Source organism: Colobus angolensis, unplaced genomic scaffold (genome assembly GCF_000951035.1).
Source record: "Colobus angolensis palliatus isolate OR3802 unplaced genomic scaffold, Cang.pa_1.0 Scaffold320, whole genome shotgun sequence".
NCBI lineage: Eukaryota > Metazoa > Chordata > Mammalia > Primates > Cercopithecidae > Colobus > Colobus angolensis.
Window position 1 is genome coordinate 3,165,772 of NW_012116489.1, and position 23,776 is coordinate 3,189,547.

A 23,776-nucleotide genomic window follows, 5' to 3' on the forward strand; every position below is an offset into this window, starting at 1 on the left:
CTGATGTGATAAGCTGCTGTGGAGTGCCTAACCTGCTGAAAGAGGCTGATGCTGAACATCCAATCATTCTGTTCTCCAGTGGGACCAGCTAACTACCTGTGGCATGTTGTTACATTAAACCCTTTCTATTGTGGAAGGAGCAATATTTTGTCTCTCTAGGATAAACGTATTTTTCTGAGTATAGATTACTATACCTGCCCCCATTATCTATAGATTTATAGAAAGCTTTATCTATAAACCAATGAATATGTGATGGTTTTCACATATGTCCAAAAATTTGTTGCTATCCTCTCTTCAAGACAGGGAGTTTAATTTGTGTCCCTTGCATGTGGACTAGAATTAGTGACAATAGAAGTGATACTATATCACTTCCAAGATTAGGTTATAAAAAGACAACAACTTAAATCCTGGGTACGCTCTTTTTTGGATTGCTTTCGGGAAAGTGGTGTGTGTGTGGAGGGGTGGGGGGAAGCAGGGGCGGGCAGTTGCCATATCACTAGGCAGCTCTGTGGAGAGGCCATGTGATGAACTGAGGCCAAGGACCACATGAGTGAGCTTGGAAGTAAAGCCATCCCCAGTGAAGCCTCTAGAGATGGCAACTCTGACTTAACAGCTTGATTTCAATCTCATGAGAGACCCTGAGCTAAAACCACCCAGCTAAACCCAGCCTAGATTCCTTACCCACAGAAACTGGGAGGTAATAAATATTTGTTGTTTTAAGCCACTAAGTTTGGTAGAATTTATTAGACAGCAATAGTAAACTAAGTATCACACACAACATTGGCTATAATCAGAAGACTCATTTTGCAGAAATGTGCTCATGCCTATAGAATTTACTGGTCTTCTAACACTGAGAAGCAGCTGCTGATATAAAACAGAGAAAGTCTATTGGAGGCTCAGTTATGGTGCCAGATAGGGATAAATAACTTGCAAGTTTGGGGGTATCATCCTATAGCCTACAGTTTACGCCTTCAACCAACAACCATTTCTCCCATAGCCAGAATGTATGTTTCTGGAAGTGAGGGGGATTAGAGGTAAGAGTGGCCTCTCTCAATATTATACAGAATAACTCATTTCACTAATGAATTTTACTACACTTCAGATTTCTGTCTAAAAAACAGCATAATATGACTACTTCAAGCATAGAACTCATTACTACTATTTGAATTTATATTACACTTAAAATTCATTAGTTTAATGGTTTATAATTTAATATATAAAATATTTCAAAATATATAGCTTATGAGAAAATATTTTAAAATGTGCTGCAGGTTACTTGGTTTCAGAGTACTGCATTCCCATCCTGTGAAAATGTGATTCAATAAAACCTAGATATGCTGTATTAGGACCAAAGAACTTCATATTTATTTTAAATATCAAAATAACACAAAGAACTAGTTCAATATACAGTACACTTCCTACTCTTCACAGAGAACTGAAATTTTCTATAAAGACATTTATACTTAGGAACATTAGACAACCAAAGTATGTATAAAACTCACAAGATATTTTACACACAGTTCACAATAATTAATTCTGATATTTCAGATTTTTCTGTCATTGCTTTTAAAGTATCCTTAATTAAAAACAAAAATTATTATTTGAGACTGAAAACAAGTTCAAAAGCATTTCTACTTTAATGGACATTGCAAATCCCCATAATCAAAACATTTACTACACAATGTGGAACAGCTAAATGCCCAGTTTTGTATTATTTTCTGGCAGCCACACTCATCAATTGTAATACAGTTTTATCAATAGGGATAAGAAGAGTCCAATTGTTGGAAGGAATCAAAATTTTGTAATTACATCACAGTACATTGTCCAGCTTTAACGCAAGCAGGAATACCAAGCAAAAAAATGCGCAGTAACAATGAGATATATCCTCTTCATTCAATACATCTTTGAGAATCTCCAACAGCAATGCAAGCATTGATTACTTTTCTTTACCTAAGAATTTGACTAGACAAGGTTACATTCTTTGTATAACCTCTATGCTCCAAATATAATCCTTAATTTCTCCTCTGAATATAATCCTTAATTTCTCTTTATGTAATTGGCTGCATACGCTAAATTAAAATTGTTTTAGGATTTTTCTCAAGATCATAGATTTATGATCATACACAGCAAGTTGAAACATGAAGAGTAAACAAAACATAAGCACTCCCTCTACAAAAACCTTCTTTTTCTCATCTTCCACACATCTTAATCCTATTACATCTATCTTATTAATGCTACTTCTGAAGAGAAAGAGCAGAAAGCATGCTAAGATTATAGGGAAAAGGTATCTTAAGTAAAAATAATTTTACAGGAAATAAGGAGGGGATTCCCTCTACCCTCAAAAAACAAACAAACAAAAAACCCCACACTAGAGAAATGTGTAAAAGGGTAGGATATAAGGAAGAACTCTCTAGTTTCTAGAAGTTGTTTAGAAAATTATTCTCACATTATTCCTTATGCACTCTAACAGCAAGTAGCATTTACTATAACACTACTTAAAGTTTTAGAAATGCTACTTGTAGAGTGTATTTCTAAGCATTTTAAATTTGGCACTGAATCTTAGAATATCCAAATATAACTTTCTTTAAAGTCCTAATTTTTCCTGAGTTTATCAACTCGTTATATATTGGTTGGGATGTTCCTGCTCCTAATAAGAAACTCATCTCAAACCATCACCTCTTGTTCAGTTTTAGGCAAACTGAAATAAGGTCATTCAGTGCAGAGCTGTGTAGTTATGGTTACTGGTTATTTAAAAGAGAGAGAAACAGAGACACAGATGCAGACACACTACTCATTTTATTTCACTTGTCAGATTCCTCTAATAAGCATATAGAGACAGGCCTAAGAGTGGCTTCACAGTAACTATAAAGGCCACAACAGAGATTTTTTAAATGATATATAAATCATAAAAACAAATATTCACACTAACACTTAGTGCCAATTTACCTATATAAACATAAAGCAATCTAAAAAAAAGAAAAGTTGCCCAACCAGCAGGCAACATAATCATAACACCCATAACCAAAAAAATAAAAAATAAAAATAAAAATAAAAATCTATTAATCAGTACAATCTAGCTAGCAGAATCAACTCTAAGCAACTACAACACATTGAAAAGGCACAAAGCATTCAATGAAGAAAAGACTGGGTATAAAAGGACACTGTCAAAGAGCTACTGCTCAAAATCTGATGTTTCATCACTGATATATGAAAATGATATGGTAGGAAGAAAACTCAAGCTTATAAACATATCAGTCTGTGTTTTTAATTTGTTTGTAATTATATTGAAAAGCAACCAATGATAATTACTTATTATTATTAACCCTTAATTAGCAGTTTAGAGTCACCCTACAAAGATGCTTTGACACTTTTTAAGGTTGATAGAAAATTATTAGTGTACCTATTTCATGACCTGCCATTGCCTAAAAGGAAGTCACTTAATAAAGCACCAATTTAAAACCGTATTTTTGCTACTCCTATTCTCCCAGCAATAAATGCCTTAATTACTTAAATGTATGCAAAGACTACTACTACCTTTACAGTTGGTTAAATCTTGCTGGCATAAGGACCAATCCCTAACGTTAAATGGGATTTTAGGCTGCAAAAAAAAAATAGGTGGGGTTTCTTACAAGAATAACTTCAACCTGACTTAAAAAAAATTCAAAGGCAAAAATTATTTTGATAGCATAGTGTAAAAAATAGGCTTGTTTAGCATTTAGTAGTGTTCACTAAAAAAGTAACATTGTATTATTTAAACTAAGGAAAACAGTATTCTCACTTATAATTGGTTTGTCAGTATTACTATTCCCAGAGTATTTTCTTCTGCTCCTATTTTTATACATATAAACACAAACAATAATCAATCTCAGTATTCAAACTAACGACTTTTTTTTTAAAAAAATCCATTATTCTAGGACTTCAACTGTGCTTCTTTGGACAAATAGTTATTGAAACAAGAAAGAATTTAAATTATTTTAAACTATTTAATACCTACTAAAAATCTTTGGTGCATTTAAGTCAAAACCCATTAGATTAACACATTTCTGCACTTGATAAATTATTCAGTTTACAGATTAAGTGCTAACTGCTATCTGCTAAAAATTAATTTAAAACAATAAATTATGCTCGCAAAATAAAAAAAATTTTGAATGAGGCTAAACTTAGTTGCAAGATTCAAAATTTTAAGTACAGTTACAAAATAAATGGATTAGAATTAGAGAGCATTTGTCCAAAATACTCTAAATCAAATATTACAAAAGGTCAACTGAAAAGAATAGGCCTCCTTTTATACTTTTTGTGCCAACTTTTGTCAAAAGCCTATATACATTCAGTTTGCCCAAATCCATGAGGTTTTCACAATTGTACAATTTTTTACATTTTTGGAAATTAGAGGCAGCAGATTAGTTTCATTTTGTTTTTGTTGTCGTTATTTTCAATCATCCACTGAAACTATTTCTTTATCAGAATTATATTACACATCTCCCAGACTAGGTTAAGATTAAATGACAGGATGTAGTACCTGGCACATAGTAAGCATTCATTAATGCTAGCTTTCTTCTTTCCCTACTAGTAGCTCTGCCACTTACTGACCATGTGAGCTTAAATGAGTCCTTTTATTTTAACCTCAAATTCTTTACCTATAAAGTGGGAATATAGCTTGTTCTTTCTATTTCAGGGCTGGTTATGAGGTTCAAATAAGATAACATATATGAAAGCATTTTATAAAACAGTAAATCACTACTCAAGTTTAAGTTATCTACAATAGTAACTAAATACAATTATATAATTATATTTCATTTTACTAAGAGATGTATTCCAAAAAAGTTCTATGTAAACCAATTCCTACAATTAAATTATATATTTAAAGCATTAGGACATTATTATTAAAAGAACTCTAAAGTAAATACCTTCAAAAATCAAAGTATTCTTTTCAATGTGAAAATGATATATCTTCTTTTTCTGCCACCAAATGTATAACATACCATATACATACATGTATATAAATATATATATACTATCTGCCTTTTTATAAGTCTAAACTTTTCTACATTAGCTTATATGTAAGGCAGGCTACATTTTTATGTATGATTTCTTTCATTATAGTAAGATTTTTAGTTATAATATTGTCAGTCTTTATGATGAAAATCATAAAGATATGTATTTTTAAAAGTCAATTCGAAAGACTAACAGACTAACAGTACCTCATATAGTCAAGCTCAATCATGTAAGTACCCCAGATATAACATTTCCACACAAAGAAATAAGAATGCTTTAAAAAGGAGAACTTAGTAAGTATGTCCACTACTCTTAAGACAATTACAACCAAACCTTGATAAATGAGGCTAAACTCAGACTGGTTTTATTATTTATATGAGCTACTTTGGTTAAACTGCCTCAATTTTCAACATTTCTTTTGTTTTGTCTTTGCTAGTATGGCAAACGTTGCTGTAAAGTACCTTTATTTCTTAAGTGCTTCAGCAACAGTTTCCACCACTACTAATTGGTTAAACTTTATTCATTAAAACTTCATTATTTTATTTGTGATTTTTTTTTTCACAAGGGCTGGGCTAGACTTTACAGTTTACACACACAAAAAAGTGCTTAAAGCAATTAGGAGTGTAAACAAAACTGAAATAGAAAACTTTTAAAACTGCTATTTTCTAGTAGTTTATGTACAAATGACATGCTAATAATAAGTCAACCCTGTCTAGTCTAATCTTCAAGCAACTCTATTAGGAAATATTATCTTAGTTTTTAGTTAAAATTGACTTGAAAATATGGAAAGTGCATGTCTTTAAAGGTATTTTATAATTTTGATTTTGTCCTCAATTTTAATTACTGAGGTTTTGCTGTAACTGCTATTTCCTTTCACCAAGTCCTCAACTTTTGTCTCATACTGAAATAAAAATTAAAGGTTAATTACAGACATTAGGCTTTTGTGAAGGCAAAATTAAAGATCTGGATTGCATGTAAATGTGTATATAAGTAGTGGTTCCATTTAATTAAACAATGTTCAGTTAAATTAGGCACAAATTTCATAATTTGTTTGGCACCTTTTCTAACAATTGAACACAAAATATCTAGGTTCTGTTTCCCAGAGTTTCTACCAGCCAAGTAAATGAAACTAAAAGTAGCATGTTTAATTAAATTTCATTTAGTTACAACTGCTCTTTCCTCAGTGAGATGAAGATATATGCTATATTATATTAACATTTCTGAAATAAATAGTAAAGTACAAAAGGTGAACTTACCTTGAAAAACATCTAGTTAAAACTCTCATATTTTTCATGTAACACATTTTCAGTTTGTATAATTTAATGCCCAGACCTATGTTTGCCTTTCTTATTCATAACAATTGAAGTATAGGCAAAAACCAATTATCTGGATTATTATTTCAGTCCTACATTTAACAGCTAATCTTACATCAGTTAAGCTTTCCGGCTTTGAGTATATCGAAAGTCCAAAGTCCAAAGGATAATGATAACCTAAAATTACAGATGAATGGAAAGACAACACAGAAATATCCAAGACATTCTTGTAAATTCAAATTCCTAATTTCAATTTTAAAAATTTGTATAAAGTAATAATGAATCTTAAGTTAGGATAAGAAACAGTTGTAATTATCAGTATACTCTTAATTCCTTCTTAAAGGCTATATGGTCCTCAAACTTGTTTGTAAGGTGGGGAAGGAAGAAGAAGGGGAGGAATGAGATTAAAGAAGAATAAAAATTTCCACTGATGATTAAAAAAAATACTTCCATAATATCAGCAGCTAATAATTGCAAAAAATTTAAGAAACCATTAAAAGTTAGCACTGAATAATCTTTAAAAATCACAAAAATGTGCACAGAAATTTTATGCCAGAAATTTTGTTCAAATATTCATGGTCAGTAAATAGAGACACATAGTTTTCTTGATTTGAAACTGTTCTGAGGACTTGAGAAACTAGAGAAAAGGAGAAAATAGCAGCCCCACAAATTTAAAAGCTATCAGCTCTACCATTAGCATATAACCATCCAAAAATCTGTGGAATGTTTAGATTTACTCATGAATGATGCTCATTAGTAGAAATATTTTGAACACCAGTAGTGTTATCAAGGCCCAGTAATGTTCCAAGGTAAGATTGTTCTCTGGGATCTAGCATTTGTTCAGGTCGAACTGGGTGAACTATATTTGCAGGTTGAGGAGTAAGAGTATATTTTTCCAGAAAAGCTAAATCTGCTGCTCGTGGATAATCAGTTGACTGTGGTTGTGGTGACAGAATCTCATGAGAAGATGGTGGGAGTGTGGTAGTATGACGCACTAGGTCACTCGGAGTGTCAGGCATCTGAACTGGAACCAGTGTTACTGGAACACATACTTCCGTAGATACATTCTGTAACATTGTCTTGGCTTCCGATTGATAAACTTTGGGCTGGTCCATATATTGTTTTGTTTCTGTTTGAAAGATTTTGTCATCGGATGAGTACTCAACTGGCAAGGATACAAGTTTTTCCTCAGAAGTACTGAGAGGATCATCAGGAGATTTTATTTCATGAACATGGTCAATGTGGTATTTCAGCTTGTCTTTCCGCTTAAATGTTGCATTACAGTGCTGACAGTTGAAAGGTCGGGCATCAGAATGAATAACCAGGTGTTTTGTTAATGTCTTCTTAATTCTAAAAGACTGATTGCAAATTTGACACTTGTATGGTTTTTCACCTGTATGAACAAGAATATAATTAAATGTAAAATGTACTCAACTTGATAAGACAATGACTTTAAGTAGCAAACTTCAGTATGAATACTTGCAAGAACTTGATAATAGCAATAATACTGTATACTATCACAAAATGCAGACAGTACAGTAAACTGGTAAAAATAAGAAGCTTAAACATCAAAAAGATCTGGGTTTGAATTCTGGTTATAATACTTACTAGTCAAACATTTGAGCAAGCTACCCAACTTCTATGCCTAGTTTTATCATCTGTAATGTGGAATAATAATGATACCTACCTCACAGAGTTGGTAAATGGAATAAAAGAGAAAGTGGAGTAATGGGCTTAGCACTGCACCTAGTACATAATAAGTGCTTGTAAACTATTATTATTGCTTACTTTTATTCCCATAGCCCTCAAAAAGTTAAACCAAAACATCTGATTTCCTCCCCCACGCAAGGAGGATAAAAACTAAAACAGCAATTCTAATTAACCTGCTTTCCTTGGATTAGATGAGAAGTAGTTATCTCTGGCCTGAGGTCAAAATAACAAGAGCTGTTCAGTGGAAAGAACAAAGAAGTTGGACCTGTTTTTAGTTCCCCCTCAGTCAGGTTCTCACACTATAGTTTTGTTTTGTTTTATATAAAACATTATAAATTCCTAGGTTAGCCAGTGTGGTAGGCAGAATGATGCCCTATCAAAGATGTACGCACTCTGGTCCCAGGAAGCTGTAGATACTTATATGGTAAAAGAGACTTTGAAGATCAGATTAAGGTAAGACCTTGAAATAGGGAGGCCAACAGGCATACAGAGGTGAGTCAAATCTAATCATAGGCGTAGTAGAATATGGCCAATAACTGAGGAAGAATGGGTCAGACAGATGTAACATGAGAACTCAATCACTAATTGTTAGCTTTGAAAATGGAAGGAGGTGGCTCAGGCCTGTAATCCCAGCACTTTGGGAGGCCAAGACGGGCGGACCATGAGGTCAGGAGATCGAGACCATCCTGGCTAACACAGTGAAACCCCGTCTCTACTAAAAAATACAAAAAAAAACTAGCCAGGCGTGGTGGCGGGCGCCTGTAGTCCCAACTCGGGAGGCTGAGGCAGGAGAATGGCGTGAACCTGGGAGGCAGAGCTTGCAGTGAGCTGAGATCCGGCCCCTGCACTCCAGCCTGGGCGACAGAGCAAGACCCCCTCTAAAAAAAAAAAAAAAAAAAAAAATGGAAGGAGGAAGCTAGAATATAAGGAATACTGTGGCCACTCTAAGCTGAGAAAGGCTCTCAGTGTACAACAGGCAAGAAAACGAGAATCTCAGTCCTGGTCCTACAATTCCAATAATTGATTCCTGTCAGTAACCTGAATGAGCAGGAAACTCATTATTTCCTATAGCCCCTGGAAAGAAATACAGTCCTACCAAACACTTAGGTTTCAGCTTGGTGTCAGACTTCTGACCTAAAGAACTATATGGTAATAAATTTGTATTGTTTAAGCCACCAAATTTGTGGTGGTTTGTTAACCGCAGCAACAGAAAACTAATATATCCAGAAACACTAATACTGCGGTAGACACAAAGGCATTATTTTAAAGTCAAATTAGAAAATTATATATTGATTGTCACATGAGTTTGTTGATATTTTCTTCTCATTTCTCCATTTGAAACATCATCCATTCTCCTAGTAAATTAAAAGATAATTACATCTTCAAGTTGAATCACTAATATCAAACTATTATTTGTTAAATATTATTGTTAAATATTTTGTAGCCCATTGGAACCTTCAAATCCCACTACCAGAAAATTTAAGACAGACTGAGAGGCTGAGTACCTAGTACTATGGAATTTTTACTTGTTTCTGGACTAACATTATTACTGATGTCATTACAGAGGTAGTGAGACATGAAGCAACACATTATATAGATAATTAACTTTTCAGAAAAAAGTATTTTTAACTGTGTATAGAACACATAGCATCTAACATTTGATTTTACAAGTGAATGCCTATAATCAGACACAATATGGAAAAGCTCAGAGGAGAGTGCTTTGAAAACAACAAAACTTATACTTTCAAAACGCAAGAACTCTTAAGTGCTTTCTATAAATCCCTGGCATCAATACTTGCCATGCAAGGAGCATTCTATAATTTGTTTTTAAATAAGAACACGACCACAGCAATACTAACACCATCAAGAAGTACAGAATTTACTTTTAAAGACAAAAGTTTAAGTTTTGAGTGTTCTCTGGCACAGGATCAGCATGATGGTCCTTGAATATCTTCATTAAAAAAGTTTTATAAATGCAATGATGTTTTAAAACTTAGAATAATATTCAATCAGTTCTAGTGAATAACAAATACTTTTAGAAAACTGTAATCCAAATGAGCATATTCCTTTGAGAAGTTTCGATTATTATTTTAAACAACTATCATTTTCAATAGAAAAATCAATTTAGGTTTTTAAAAAGATGAAAATTCATACAGAAAATGTTAACATTATTAAATGTAAAAAGCAAACCTAGAGTGCTTAAAGATACATAGCAGAAAAGGTGAAAACTATCAACTTGATGAAAAAATACAAATTAAGGAAATAAGCTTTCTGCAGTGAGAGTTTCTATAGTAAGATTATGTATTTAACAACAATAATGCAAGTGGAGTGCATCTCAAGATCATAAATCAGAGACATAAAGCAACCAAAAGGTCCCTTTCATGACGTACAAAAAGGAGCATTAAGAGTACAAGGAAATAAACAATACTCAAAGAGATGTAAACTAATAGCTAAAATCATAGAATCTATGAGCCTTTAGAATTTAAAAATGTCATCCACAGAATCACCTTTCTTTAGATATTAAAAATTGATATGTGAAAAATGTACATTAAGAGACTTATTTCAGACTTGATAAGTAGTTTATATCATATCATGCCTCTTACTGATGAGGGGGAAAGATAAAAGATTTTTTAAAAATAACCCCCACCCCCAAATTACTCTTTGCAGGCATCAAAGCACAGCCAAGTCAGCCAGAACCTAAGGGGGCAAGGTCTGGTGACACAGGAAGTATAGAGGTGCTTTATTTTCTCCTCAGTGCACTTTCAGATTCAGTCTAGGGGGAAATAGAGGCCAAGCTGCAGCCCAGCACTTGAGAAAATCTCACTGGAATGGGAAGATAAAAGTTGGAGTTTGGGACTACCAAAGAAGTGAAGGGTCAGGAGCCTAAAAAAGAAGGAACAACAGAGAAATGAACAAAAGTATCTATATTTGCCAACTATTAAAAGAAACATTTGCTGGGTGAGACAGCTGGAAACCAAGTCAGAAGGCTACAGGGTTGACCAATATTCAGCAATCCCAAGAATATGGGAGACAGAGATTGAAGTTCAGGACTCACCAAAGTGAGGAACTCTAGTAAAAACACCATGCTGTCAGTAGAGACCCCAATACAATGATGAACTAGGAGAAAGGCAGATCAGAAGTAGCCAGAAACAGAACACAGTCCTCTCATATTCTATTTGCTAGTGAGAAAAAATTTAAATCTATCTGGAAGGAACACATCTTCAAGAGCTTCTGTAATTTTTAACTCACAAAATCTAAAGTTCAATACAAAGTGACCAGGTATGCCAAGAAACAGAATCTAATGATCAAATGCCAAGAGGGGAAAAAATGCAATACATACACCCAAAGCAAATATTATACATAAAAGACTGGGACATAAAAATCAATATGATTAATATGTACAGGAAAAAATAGGAAAAGTAAATTTTACCAGAGATTGGAATCTATGGGAAACAAAGGCAACTCTAGAAGAGGTAAGTGAAGATGTCTAATGTACATGTAATTGAAGTCTCAGAAGGAAGACAGAGAGTAGGCAACAGCAATATTTAAAAAGAAAATGGCTAAGAATCTTTCTAAATAAAAGAAAGACATCAAGTCACAGATTCAATAAACACTACAAACCTCGCAAAATACAAAACACACACACACACATATTCAAATCAAGGCACACTATAGTAAAACTTCTGAAAATCAAAAACAGAAAAATCTAAAAAAGTAGCCAATTAAAAACAGACATTTCCTTCAAATGAGCAACAATAAGACTGATAGTATATTTTTTTCAACAAAAGCAAAACAAGTTCCAAAACCAAAAAATAACCTATCTAAAGTGCCAAATGAAAAAAAGCTGCTAACGTAAATTCTACAGTCAGAAAAAATATTACTTATGTGGTAAAATAAAAACATTTTCAAACAGACAATATGGTGCCAGCTGACTGCATGAAAGAGAACTTTTCATGCATAAGGAAAATGACCCCAGGTGGAAGAACAGTCAACAGTAAAGAATAAATACATGGTTAAATCTAAACAATATTAAATATTTAAAACAAAAAAGCAATGTCTTTGGGTTTTAAGAGACATGAAGAATTAAAATACATACAATACATACGAGATAAGAAAGATAAGGGTGGTATAAGGATTTGCAGTTTCTGGAAAGTGACGAATAATTTTAATTATTTTATTTATCTTTTCTAGAAGGTAAGGTAGACTGTAACAATTTCAGAATGCACATTGTTATCCTGGGTAACCACTAAAAACATAATGAAAGAACACAAAATTAAGAAGCTAATTGAGGGTAAAATGACAACAAAAATACTTAATGATTATAAACAAAGTGAAGACAAGAGAAAAAAAGCATCAAGGAATCAATTGTGTAAACAGCATGATGATATATTCAAGCCCAAGTAAGTGAGAAATCACATATAATTTAAATGAACTAAACATACAAATTAAAGGATAAAGATGATCAAAATAGATAATTAAACAATACCAAAAGATACATAAGTCCAAAGAAGGCTTGGAAGTAAAAAAAATATATATTTAATATGAAAGTACCCAAAAGAGTGCTGGTAATCTTTATCATAATAAACAGCAACATTTTACAATTATATAAAATACCGTTCAACAGAAAGATTTGACTAATAATATATATCTAATACATGTATTATATTACACAGATAATACATATCTTAATATATAACATATATTACATATATCTAATAATATAACCTCAAATTACATAAAGCAAAAAATGAAAAAAATCAAAAGAAATAAACAATTTACAATCATGGTTATAGTAGACACTTTCACATAAATCTCTTGGTAACTTACAAAATAAGTGGTAAAAAAATCAAGAATGTAGAATATTTGAATGGAATAGCTTCTCTGACAAGAGTAGAATTACGCTAGGTATCAGTAACATAAACTTGCTTAGAGAATCCCCAAATATTTAGGAATTGGATAATACAATTTGAAGTAAACCATTAATGAGAGAATAATTTAGAACAGACAGTAGAAAATATTTTTAACTGAATTATAATGGAAATATGAAATTAAAAATGACATATGGATTGTAACTAAAGCAGTATTCAGAGGATAACATGGCTTTCAAACACATACAATAAACAATAAAAAATACTAAAATTTAACAACTTAGGCATCTATATAAAAAAGGCAGGGAAAGGCAAATTAAATTAAAAAAAATACAAGCTGGTGGCTGATAAGACGATTAAACAGGAACAGCTCCAGTCTGCAGCTCCCAGTAAGATCAATGCAGAAGGCGGATGATTTCAGCATTTCCAACTGAGGTACCCAACTCATCTCATTGGGACTGGCTAGACAGTGGGTGCAGCCCATGGAGGGTGAGCCGAACCAGGGTAGGGCGTTGCCTCACTGAGGCTGAACAATGAGAACACATGGACCCAGGGAGGGGAACAGCACACACTGGGGCCTGTCGGAGGATGGGGGGCCTGGGGAGGGATAGCATAAGTAGAAATACCTAATGTAGGTGATGGGTTGATAGGTGCAGCAAACCACCACAGCACGTGTATACCTATGTAACAAATCTGCACATTCTGCACATGTATCCCAGAACTTAAAGTATAATTTAAAAAAAAAGAATAAATACAAACAAAATGGGAGAAATACAAAAGAGAAAGCAGATATGAAAAATAAAATAAATCAACAAAGAGAAAAATCAGCAAAACCTAGTGGTTCTTTCAAAAGAGTAATAAAATCACTAAATTCTTAGCATGAAAAGATATATTACTAGTAACGGGAATAACAAAAAGCTTATCACTAAAGACACTATCATCACTAAAAAGATAAATAACAAAATAGCCCAAATTCTGCCAATAGATTTTACATTTTAGATTAATAGAATACCTTTAAAGTGAATAAATAAATTGAAAATATGACGGCTCTTTAACGGTCATACTAAAACACAAATTAAAAAACACATTTAAAAAAATCTTCAATTAGGCCCAGCATGGTGGCTCACGCCTGTAATCCCAGCACTTTGGGAGGCCGAGGTGGGTGGATCACGAGGTCAGGAGTTGGAGATCAGCCTGGCCAAGATGGTGAAACCCCATCTCTACTAAAAATAAAAAAAAATTAGCCAGGTGTGGTGGTGGGCGCCTGTAATCCCAGCTACTCAGGAGGCTGAGGCAGGAGAATCACTTGAACCCGCGAGGCGGAGGTTGCAGTGAGCCGAGATCATAGTATTGCACTCCAGCCTGGGCGACAGAGTGAGACTCAGTCTCAAAATAAAAAAAAAAGAAAAAAACATTAATTAAAACCTTTCCCTACAGAAAACAAACTCAGGAATGTATTCTGTCAATTCTTCCAAACACTAATGAGGAAATGATGCCAATTTTACACAAACTCCTCCAGATAACTGAAAAAGATAAATTATTTCCCAAATCATGTTTAGAGACCAGCATAGTTATAATACAGCCTGTCAGGGACATTACAAGGGAAAAGATATAGGCAATATGTTTTGTGAACCAAAAAAATGTACAAAATATAAGCAAATTGCATTCAATTATACAGGATAATATATCATGAACAGGATACATGCATGTCTGTACATTTGTTTGTGTATTTGTTTGTTTGTTTTTGAAACAAGTTCTCACTCCACTGCCCAGGCTGGATGGAGTGCAGTGGTGCCATCCCAGCTCACTGCAGCCTCAATCTCCCAGGCTAGGCGATCCTCCTGCCTCTGCCTTTAGAGTAACTCAGACTACAGGCATGCGCCACCATACCTGGCTAATTTTTGGATTTTTTGTAGAGAAGGGGTTTTGCCATGTTGCCCAGGCTGGTCTTGAACTCCTGGGCTCAAGCAAACCATCCACCTCGACTTCCCAAAGTGCTGAGGTTAGGGGCTTGTGAGCCATTGCACCCAGCATGAACAAGATATATTCTATCTTCAGTACACAATGAACAGGATGAACAAGATAATATATCATTAGCAAGATACTATATCAAAGTAGTCTGGGTTTATTCCAGAAATGAGGTTTAATATTCAAAAATCAATCAGTATAATTTACCACATAAATAAAATAAAAAAATATGATCACCTCAATCCCTCAATCAATATAGAAAAAACATAAAATTCAACAACTATTCATGACAAAAACTCTAAATAAACTAGGGATAGTAATTTCCTTATCTATCTACAAAAAACCTATAAATATATCATACTTAATTGTGAATTATTGAAAGCTTTTCCCTTGAAGATGAGAATAAGAAAATAATGTCTACTATCAACGTTTCTACTGGAGATGTGACCAAAGTAATAAGGTTTTACTTCCCAACCCCAAAAGACAGAGAGACAGAGAGAGAGAAAGTGTGTTATAAAGACTAAAAGGGGGAAAACGAACCTGTCATTATTCACAGATGACCTGTTTGCATACTTTGAAAATTCAAAAAAAGCTAGAGGCAAACTATAAAATTTAATGAGAAATTTAGCAAGGTCACTGGATAAAAAGTCAATAAACGAATTCAATTCTATTCCTATATACCAGAAACAAATAAAAAATAAAATTATAAAAAGGTCAAAATGTGATACAAAAATATCAAATGCCTAGGTATAAATGTAATGCAAAATGTGTAAGATAGCTACACTAGAAACCACAAAATGTCTTTGAAAAAAATCTAAACAAATTAATGGAGGTGTTCACAGACTGGATGTTATTATGTTGTAAAGAAAATCAATTAAGGAAAAGTTGACCACAGGTTCAGTGAAATTCCAATAATTCCCAGCAAGTATTTTTGTGTGTGGAAATTAACAGACTATTTATAAATTTATATAAAAATACAAACGGACAAAAATAAACACATTTGAAAATAACAAGTTGGCAAACAAAGCACACATATATGATCACTTAATTTACAACAATATGCCAATGAAATGTAGTGAGAAAGGATCGTCTTTCCAAAAAATAGTGCCAAAGCAACTGGATAACCATATGTTAAAAAAAGAACTTTCACCTTTACCTAATAACAAACACAAAAATAAATTATAGAAAGTTCATGGATCTAGATATGAAAGTTAAAATAAATCTTCTATAAGGTAACAGCAAAAAATATTAATGACCTTGGGGTGAGCAAAAGTTTCTTAAAGGGGACACAAAAGAACTATAAAGAAAAAATGATACATGACGTCTTTAAAATTCAAAACCTTTGTTCATCAAAAGACATCATTAAGAGTGAAAAGGTAAGTCACAGAGAAGATATCTATAATATATATATATCCAGAATGTAGAAAGAATACCTACAAATCCATTAGAAAAAGACAGACACTCCAATTTTTAAAAATGAGTACAAGAATAATTTAGTATTCCATAAAAGTAGATACCCAAATGGTCAATGAGCACAACAACAGGTCCTCAACATCAATACTCATCACAGAAGTGCAAGTTGAAGCCACTCTCAGACAGTGCTACGTACCTATCAGATGGATTTTAAAAAAACAAAAAAACAAAAGCAAAAACAAAACAGTATCAAATGTTGGTGAAAATGTGAAGCGACTGAGATTTTCATACATGGCTGCTGGTGGTGTAAACTGACATAATTACTTTGAAAACCTACTTAGTAGTATCTACTGAAGTAGAACATATGCATATCCTATGAGCCAGGAATCCTAGGGCCATGAATATATACAACAGAAAAGAATGCATATGTGTATGAAAAGACATGGACAATGATGTTCACAGCAGATTTATTCATAAGAGAACCAAGCAAATATAAACCAAGTATCCATAAAAGTAGAATGAATAAATTGTAACAGTCATATGAAGATGAAAATGAGAAGAAACACATTACTGTCATAACAGAATCCATACTTAATATTAAGTAAAGAATCCAGAAAAGAAGATTACATACTACATGATTCCATTTACATGAAGTTCAAATAGACAAAATTAATTTTTGGTGCTATTAATATAAATCAAAATAGTCATTATCTTTGCAAGGAGGTTACTGACTGGGAGGAGCCATAGAGAATCCTTCTGAAATCTTGGTAGTATTTTATATCTTGATCTGAGTAGTGGCTACATTGATGGATTCATTCATAAAAATTAACTGAGCTGTTTGAGATTTGTGCACTTGTGTGCTATACTTCCATTAAAAAAAAGCTTAGAAAGAAAATTCACCTTGAATAAAGAAATCAGTCAACATTAAAATCAAGTCCTAAATTTGTGGTCATCTTTACGCCAATTTAATGAATATGTTTCATCAAGACAACTGTTAAAGAATAGATGTAATCACTACATTCTGAGGATTGAACAAACAAAACTCATGATTAGAAAAAGCTATCTGTAGAAGAAAATCTTATATATATTTTCCAACTAATTTATCTAACTGTGTGGTTTAAAAATCAAAGAAATTAGAGAAGAGTCATAGGAGAACATAATAAATTTATTTTTCTCAACAAATATTTATTGAGTGCCAAACTCTTCACAAGCCCTAGGATATGCACTGATTGTACATACTCATATGAAGCAATTAGGCGTACTGAACTGGCCAAAACTGAAACAAATACATCTTATTGTTTCTCCAGATGAGGATATGGAGAAAAGACATACTAACAGAAGAAAAAAAGATATAGAGGAAGCCTAGTTAAGTAAATTCTAAAAACCAAAAATTTAGCAATATATATAAATAATGAACTAAGGGTATCCTAACTAAGGAAAAACAATCTGAAGAACAAAATTTTTCTGGTCACCTGCTATGAGGGTAAGGATGGTTCAAAATCCTTCACCATTTCCTAGATGAACTATTCCATAAAATTACTACCTAATTTTACTCTAATTCTACATTTGGCAATTTTCCTTCTGATTAATAAACTCAGCAATTCTGCTTCCTTGATAAAGACACCCTAACTAGTAAACATTAATATCTCATTTTCTAGAATGTAAATTAATGACATTCTGGCTAATCTATTCCCAGTGTTTACTGTGAAGAATTATTCACAATACTTACAACTCTCAATGCACAGATAAAATTGAGTTTCTGAACCTATATATCTCAAAAATGGACTTGGAAACATGGCGACCATTTCTTGCAAAAGCCACTCTGTGAAGTCCTGTCTGGGTAGACTGTTGGTCACTTTAGATTGGGAGTTGGTAAATAAAATTTTATTGGAACACAGGCATGCTTCATCTGCTTACACAATGTCTATGGCTGCTTTCACACCACAACAGCAGAGCTGAAGGATTGTGACAGAGACCATTAGCTTGCAAAGCTTAAAACATTTACTATCTAACAGCCCTCAACAAGTATTTGCTGAGTCTTGCCTTCTAATATTGTTCCCTCTCATTTCATAACAGCCATAGTCTTTGTCTTATTCCATCACAGAGCTCATGTCCTCAATTTTTTTTTTTTTCTTTTGAAACCGAGTCTCGCTCTGTCACCCAGGCTGGAGTGCAGTGGCGGGATCTAGACTCACTGTAAGCTCCGCCTCCTGGGTTCACGCCATTCTCCTGCCTCAGCCTCCAGAGTAGCTGGGATTACAGGCGCCCGCCACCACGCCCGGCTAATTCTTTTGTAATTTTAGTAGAGACGGGTTTCACCGTGTTAGCCAGGATGGTCTTGGTCTCCTGACCTCGTGATCTGCCCATCTCAGCCTCCCAAAGTGCTGGGATTACAGGCGTAAGCCACCGCGCCCGGTCATGTCCTCAATTTTCAAAGGACAGAGAGACTTGTCTTCTAATTCCAATTAACTGTGCAATATCCAGAGATTGATGTTCCACATTGTCACTGGCTACCAACCAATCATTATAAATCAGTGTTTTTAAAAATTTTGATGCAACCTAGCCAGCACTAAATTTCTACTCTGGAAAAATTCTTGAAGTTGTACAATTCTTAAATCATCAATGGTTTGAAATTAACTTTCTATAAGTTCACCACCTCTTTCAAGTCATGAGTTCTTTAGGTCAATTATTTACAAAAGATATGGAAGATACCATTAAGTTTGTTTCCTCATTTTACATGTTTATTTATGCTCCCCCAAATTATGCCTTTTTTTCATTTGGAGGGGGGTCTAACTTTGCTTTTAACAGCAGCACTGTATCAGTAGTAAATCCTTTACTGCAACTATTTGCTACTAATATTGCCCAAATTCAGTTATTTACCATTCTAATATTTACGAAATCACTTATTTTTCTCTTCCAGAATAGCAGCTTGACAATCTGAATTGAATATAAAACAAAGCAGGCATAAATACATAAATGGGTTTGTTTCTTAAGGAAAACAAGGTTTTGAAAATGTTAATTTACATGTAAAGGCAAACAAGGCTTCAGACAATATATATGAAAGAATATAACATATTCTGTATTTCAAACTGTAGTAACATTCCCAAGGGAGAAAAAAGAAAGATTTTGAAAATGACAACTTCCGGAAAGCAGCTGACGCAAAGCATTCTACTATAACTACCTATACATCATGACTGGCTATGTAAAAAGGAAAATGACACGATGGTAACTTTGTAAACAAGACAATGAGGTCATATTTGCATTACTCTTTGAAAAGAGAAGAGAATAAAAGATAACAAGGAATTTAATCTGAAGACTTAAGGAAAGCCTTCAGAAAGCGAAATAAAGAACCATAAGACAATCAGAAAAGGGAAAATTACAAAAATTAAATATCCTATGAATAAATTTTTCTCAAGTTTTATAAAATATTTAAAAGTATTGAAGCTTACATAATAGAGAATAGAAGATGAGTATATTGTTCAATCAGGGCATGAACTTCAACATAATAAGTAAAACTCTTAATGGGGAAAACCAAAGAAATTTAATCAAGAACAACAAAGTTTAAATGCCTATATTTTACTTCTGATTACACATTATATATATATATATATGAACTACCCATCAAAATTTACCTGAATGCGTTCGAAAATGCATTTCCAGACTTGATTTGCCTTTAAAAATTTTCTTACAAACATCACATTGATGAAATGTCGCTTTATATCTAAGAAAATAAGAAGATTTGAGTTTTTCAATATAATTTTAATAACTATGACAATATTAACAATTATATTAATAACTAACATAATGAAAATAAGTTGCAAATTCATTTACAACTGTATATATTATTCTCACATTAACAAAGTAAAGAACTCCAAAGAAACATGGAAATACTTTTAATGTGTTGAGCTTGCCTCTGGTTCTTCCTCTTCCAGTTACATCCAACAAACGAATCTATAAAAAGAGGTCCGTAGATTTTCAACTGCTTTAAGTCACTGAACTTTTATTCTTACTAGCTATCCAAATATACAAAAAGAAAAATTATAAGGATAGAAACAGATCAAGAGTGGCATAAAGGGGAAATGAAGAGCTATCTAGAAAGGGACATGGTAGAAATTTTGTGGTGACGAAACTATTCCATATCTTTATCACAATAAATCTAATGTGATTGGATTTATTCCAATCACATTAATTGTGGTGATGATTACATGACTTGCAGAATTATACACTAAAAGGAATGAATTTCACTTTCTGTAAATTACACCTTAACTAAATTTAAAAAATAGATGCTCAGGCTGATTAAAAAGCATCTGCAGCAATTCAAAACCCGCATTTATCAAAAGGGTGAAATTGCTCTCATCAGTTTGTGTCCTAACAAAAAAGCAATGTTACCAAAAAATTAACTTAGTAAGCACCACAGCATAGTGCCTAAGAAGTGTCTGAATTAATAGTTCTCAACTGAAAATTTTATTGTGATAATTTGAGATATTTATAAAATAATTATTATTTAAGTGGTAGTTATTGAGAAAGCCACATTATCTCACCTTGGAAGCAATTCATATGGAATGAATACACGGCAAAATAATTAAATCAAACCTGGGCTACTTAATCTTCTGTAAAACAGTTTGCTCTTAACATAGCCATTGAGTTTTACTGGAAATGTTTAGAACATTGTTACCAATACGAAATAGCAACATACTATGCCTAGGATTTCAAATGTCCCTCATTTTTCAATTTATCCAACCCAACATTTGTAAGACAACATGCAAAGGACTCTCCTATAGGAACTTAATTCTACTTGATGAAACAGATGGTTGTTTTTATTTTCGTTAGAGACAGGGTCTTGTTCTGTCACCCAGACTGCAGTGCAGTGGCATCATAATAGCTCATTGCAGCCTTGAACTCCTGGGGTCAACCTATCCTTCTGCCTCAGCCTCCTGAGTAGCTGAGACTACAGGTACATGCCACCACACCCAGATAATTTATTTTCTTTTATTGTTTTGTAGAGACAGGGTCTCACTTTGTTGCCCAGGCTGGTATCAAACTCCTGAAACAAACATTTACACAGATAATTTGGATTTTGTGAATTGAGGTTGTCAGTAATAACCCTGGCAAAAGACTCCTAACCAGTATGCTTGGTTTACCTTATTCCATTCATAACCATGGTAAATATAAACAAAGATACATGGGCACTTAGAGAAAGAGGAAGCAGTACTCGAGTGGGGGCAGTTTTGCCACCATAAAACATGTGGCAATGCTTGAAGACGTTTTTGTTTTTCACAACTGGGGATAGGAGAATAAGTGCTACTGGCATATAATGGGTAGAAGTCATGAATATTGACAAATATCCTACAACACACAGGAAAAGAATTACTTGGTCCAAAATGTCAACAGTGTTTGGGCTGAGAAACCTTGCTCTATACTATGAACAAAGTGATATTTTCAACACAAATATGCACAAAACACTTTAACTTCCTCACAGTGGACTTAGGATAAATTATGTAGGGCCTTGCATGGCTAAGACCCTATGAAAACATACCTTGTCATTATCACATGGATGCTAAGCCATACAGATTTTCAAGGAAGGAGAGGATAAACAATTCCAACTGAAGCAGAGATGTCAGTAAAAAAAGAACTTAAAAATGCCTATTGGATTTGGCAACAAGGAAGTCATACTGGTAACTGTTTGAGCAGAATAAGATCAGAGGTCAGATTGCAACATTGACTGGAATGTGAAGAAGTGGTTACTGAGGTAGTCAACATAAAAAAGTTTAGAAGCAAAGATTAGAAAAATAATTGGTTGGAGGGGTGTTAATCCTTAGCACTCTTTGATATGCTCACAACCTTTAATCTTTATCCATAGCCCAAACTTCATTCCTGAAACTTCATAAATACCAAACAATTCATCATTTCCCTCTATAAATTAATCATCTCTTCTATTCTCTTATCTCAATGGCTGGAATCATCCACCCAGGCTTGAAAATAGAAATCATCCATGACTGCCCTTATTCCCTTACTCCCCAAAGTCAATCATGAAGTATTGCTAACAAGGGCCTAAATATTTTTCAAATAAATATTACTTTTCATTACTAATGCAACTCCTGAGTTTAGTCCCTCATTATCTTTTTCTCAGATTATAAACAGCTGTCTAACTGGTTGATATACTTGCCTCCAGACTTATCCATCACAAATCCAACCTCCATACATCAGTAAAAGCGATATACCTAAAATACAAATCCAGCAGTGTCACTCTTTTGTTTAAAATTTTCATTGGCTTGTTAACATGTAGAATGAAGCACAAGTTCCACAAAATGATACATAGGGCTCCATATTCTAGATCTACCATCATTAGCCAGCCTTTGCAAAAAAGTAGAGTCTACAGATTCTAGTACCTCAATTATCTAGGCCAGCCGATAGGGCCACAGGCCTGTTAAATAAAAGGTGATGGTAGATCCCAAAACTCCTTTCACAGGGTCCACAAGATCAACATTTTTTTCAAAATAATAAGACATTATCTGCCTTTTTTACTATGCTGACATTGACACTATGATGCAAACGGAACAGTGGGTAAACTGCTGGTACAATGCTAGCATCTTACTTAGCTCTAAATAAAGCAGTAGTATTAAAATTTACTAATAGTTGTATTCTTTACTACCATATACTCACAGAAAGAAAAAAATGTAATAAAGGAGTAAGATTATTGATTTTATTATATTTTTCCCTTTCAGCCCTTGGCCTTTTAAATATTCTCTGATAAAATGAGAAGTACACATACCAAAACATGATGGTTGTCTCAAGGAAAAGCACCTCTCAAAAATGAAATGAAATGAGCTGGTCACTTCAAGACAAACAACCAACAATGTTTGCTATCAATGATAAAATCTTAGCTTTCAAGCTAATATAAGAACTTTGGAATACTTGTATTTACCACTGTGATCTTGACAGCTTTCCAGTACTCCTTTCTGAGAGACTGGAGGCAATATTAACAAATGTGATCTGTTAATAGTATGCTGTGAAATGTGCTAATATTTGGAAAATCTTCATAACTCAGTGAGCCCATATTTTCTCAATAATAAACACATGATCTTACAAAATTATGCATGGTAAAAAAAATCCATTCAATGTACAAGAGACCAAGAGATTGAATGTAATAGAGTGTGAAAACCTCATTAATCCTATTTCACATTCCACCTTACAACTACCTTTAGGAAACTACCACTTGTTTAGCTTTAGTCTATAATTACCTGAGAAGACTATTAACAATATTCCTCTTTTTTTGAACTACATATCTATGTAAGGCTGGGTTTTCTTCATTGCTTCAACCAAAATAACATATCACAACAGCTATGACAATGCTGCAGTCTTCTATTAAGCCATGAGAGATTTATAAAAGTGTAAAATAATGTTGCTCTTTTAATATTTTGTTTTGTAGTTATTTCTTAAAAAATTGCTATTTATGTTAGCATATGATAGCAAATGAATCTTTGAAAATGTCTTATTTCTAATGATTCA

General features: G+C 33.3%; 1 protein-coding gene across 1 annotated transcript in view; it reads right to left on the reverse strand.

Annotated features, from left to right (window-relative positions):
* Positions 1-1,342: 1,342 nt before the first annotated feature.
* The window catches only part of ZBTB41 (zinc finger and BTB domain containing 41), a 52,979-nt gene continuing 30,545 nt past the window's right edge, over positions 1,343-23,776 (reverse strand). The window contains exons 10-11 of the mRNA XM_011951612.1: positions 19,900-19,988; positions 1,343-7,701 (exon numbers count right to left, since the gene is read on the reverse strand). Of these exons, the coding sequence (XP_011807002.1) occupies positions 7,046-7,701; positions 19,900-19,988 (745 nt within the window). The 3' untranslated portion in view covers positions 1,343-7,045. The remainder of the gene's footprint in view (positions 7,702-19,899; positions 19,989-23,776) is intronic.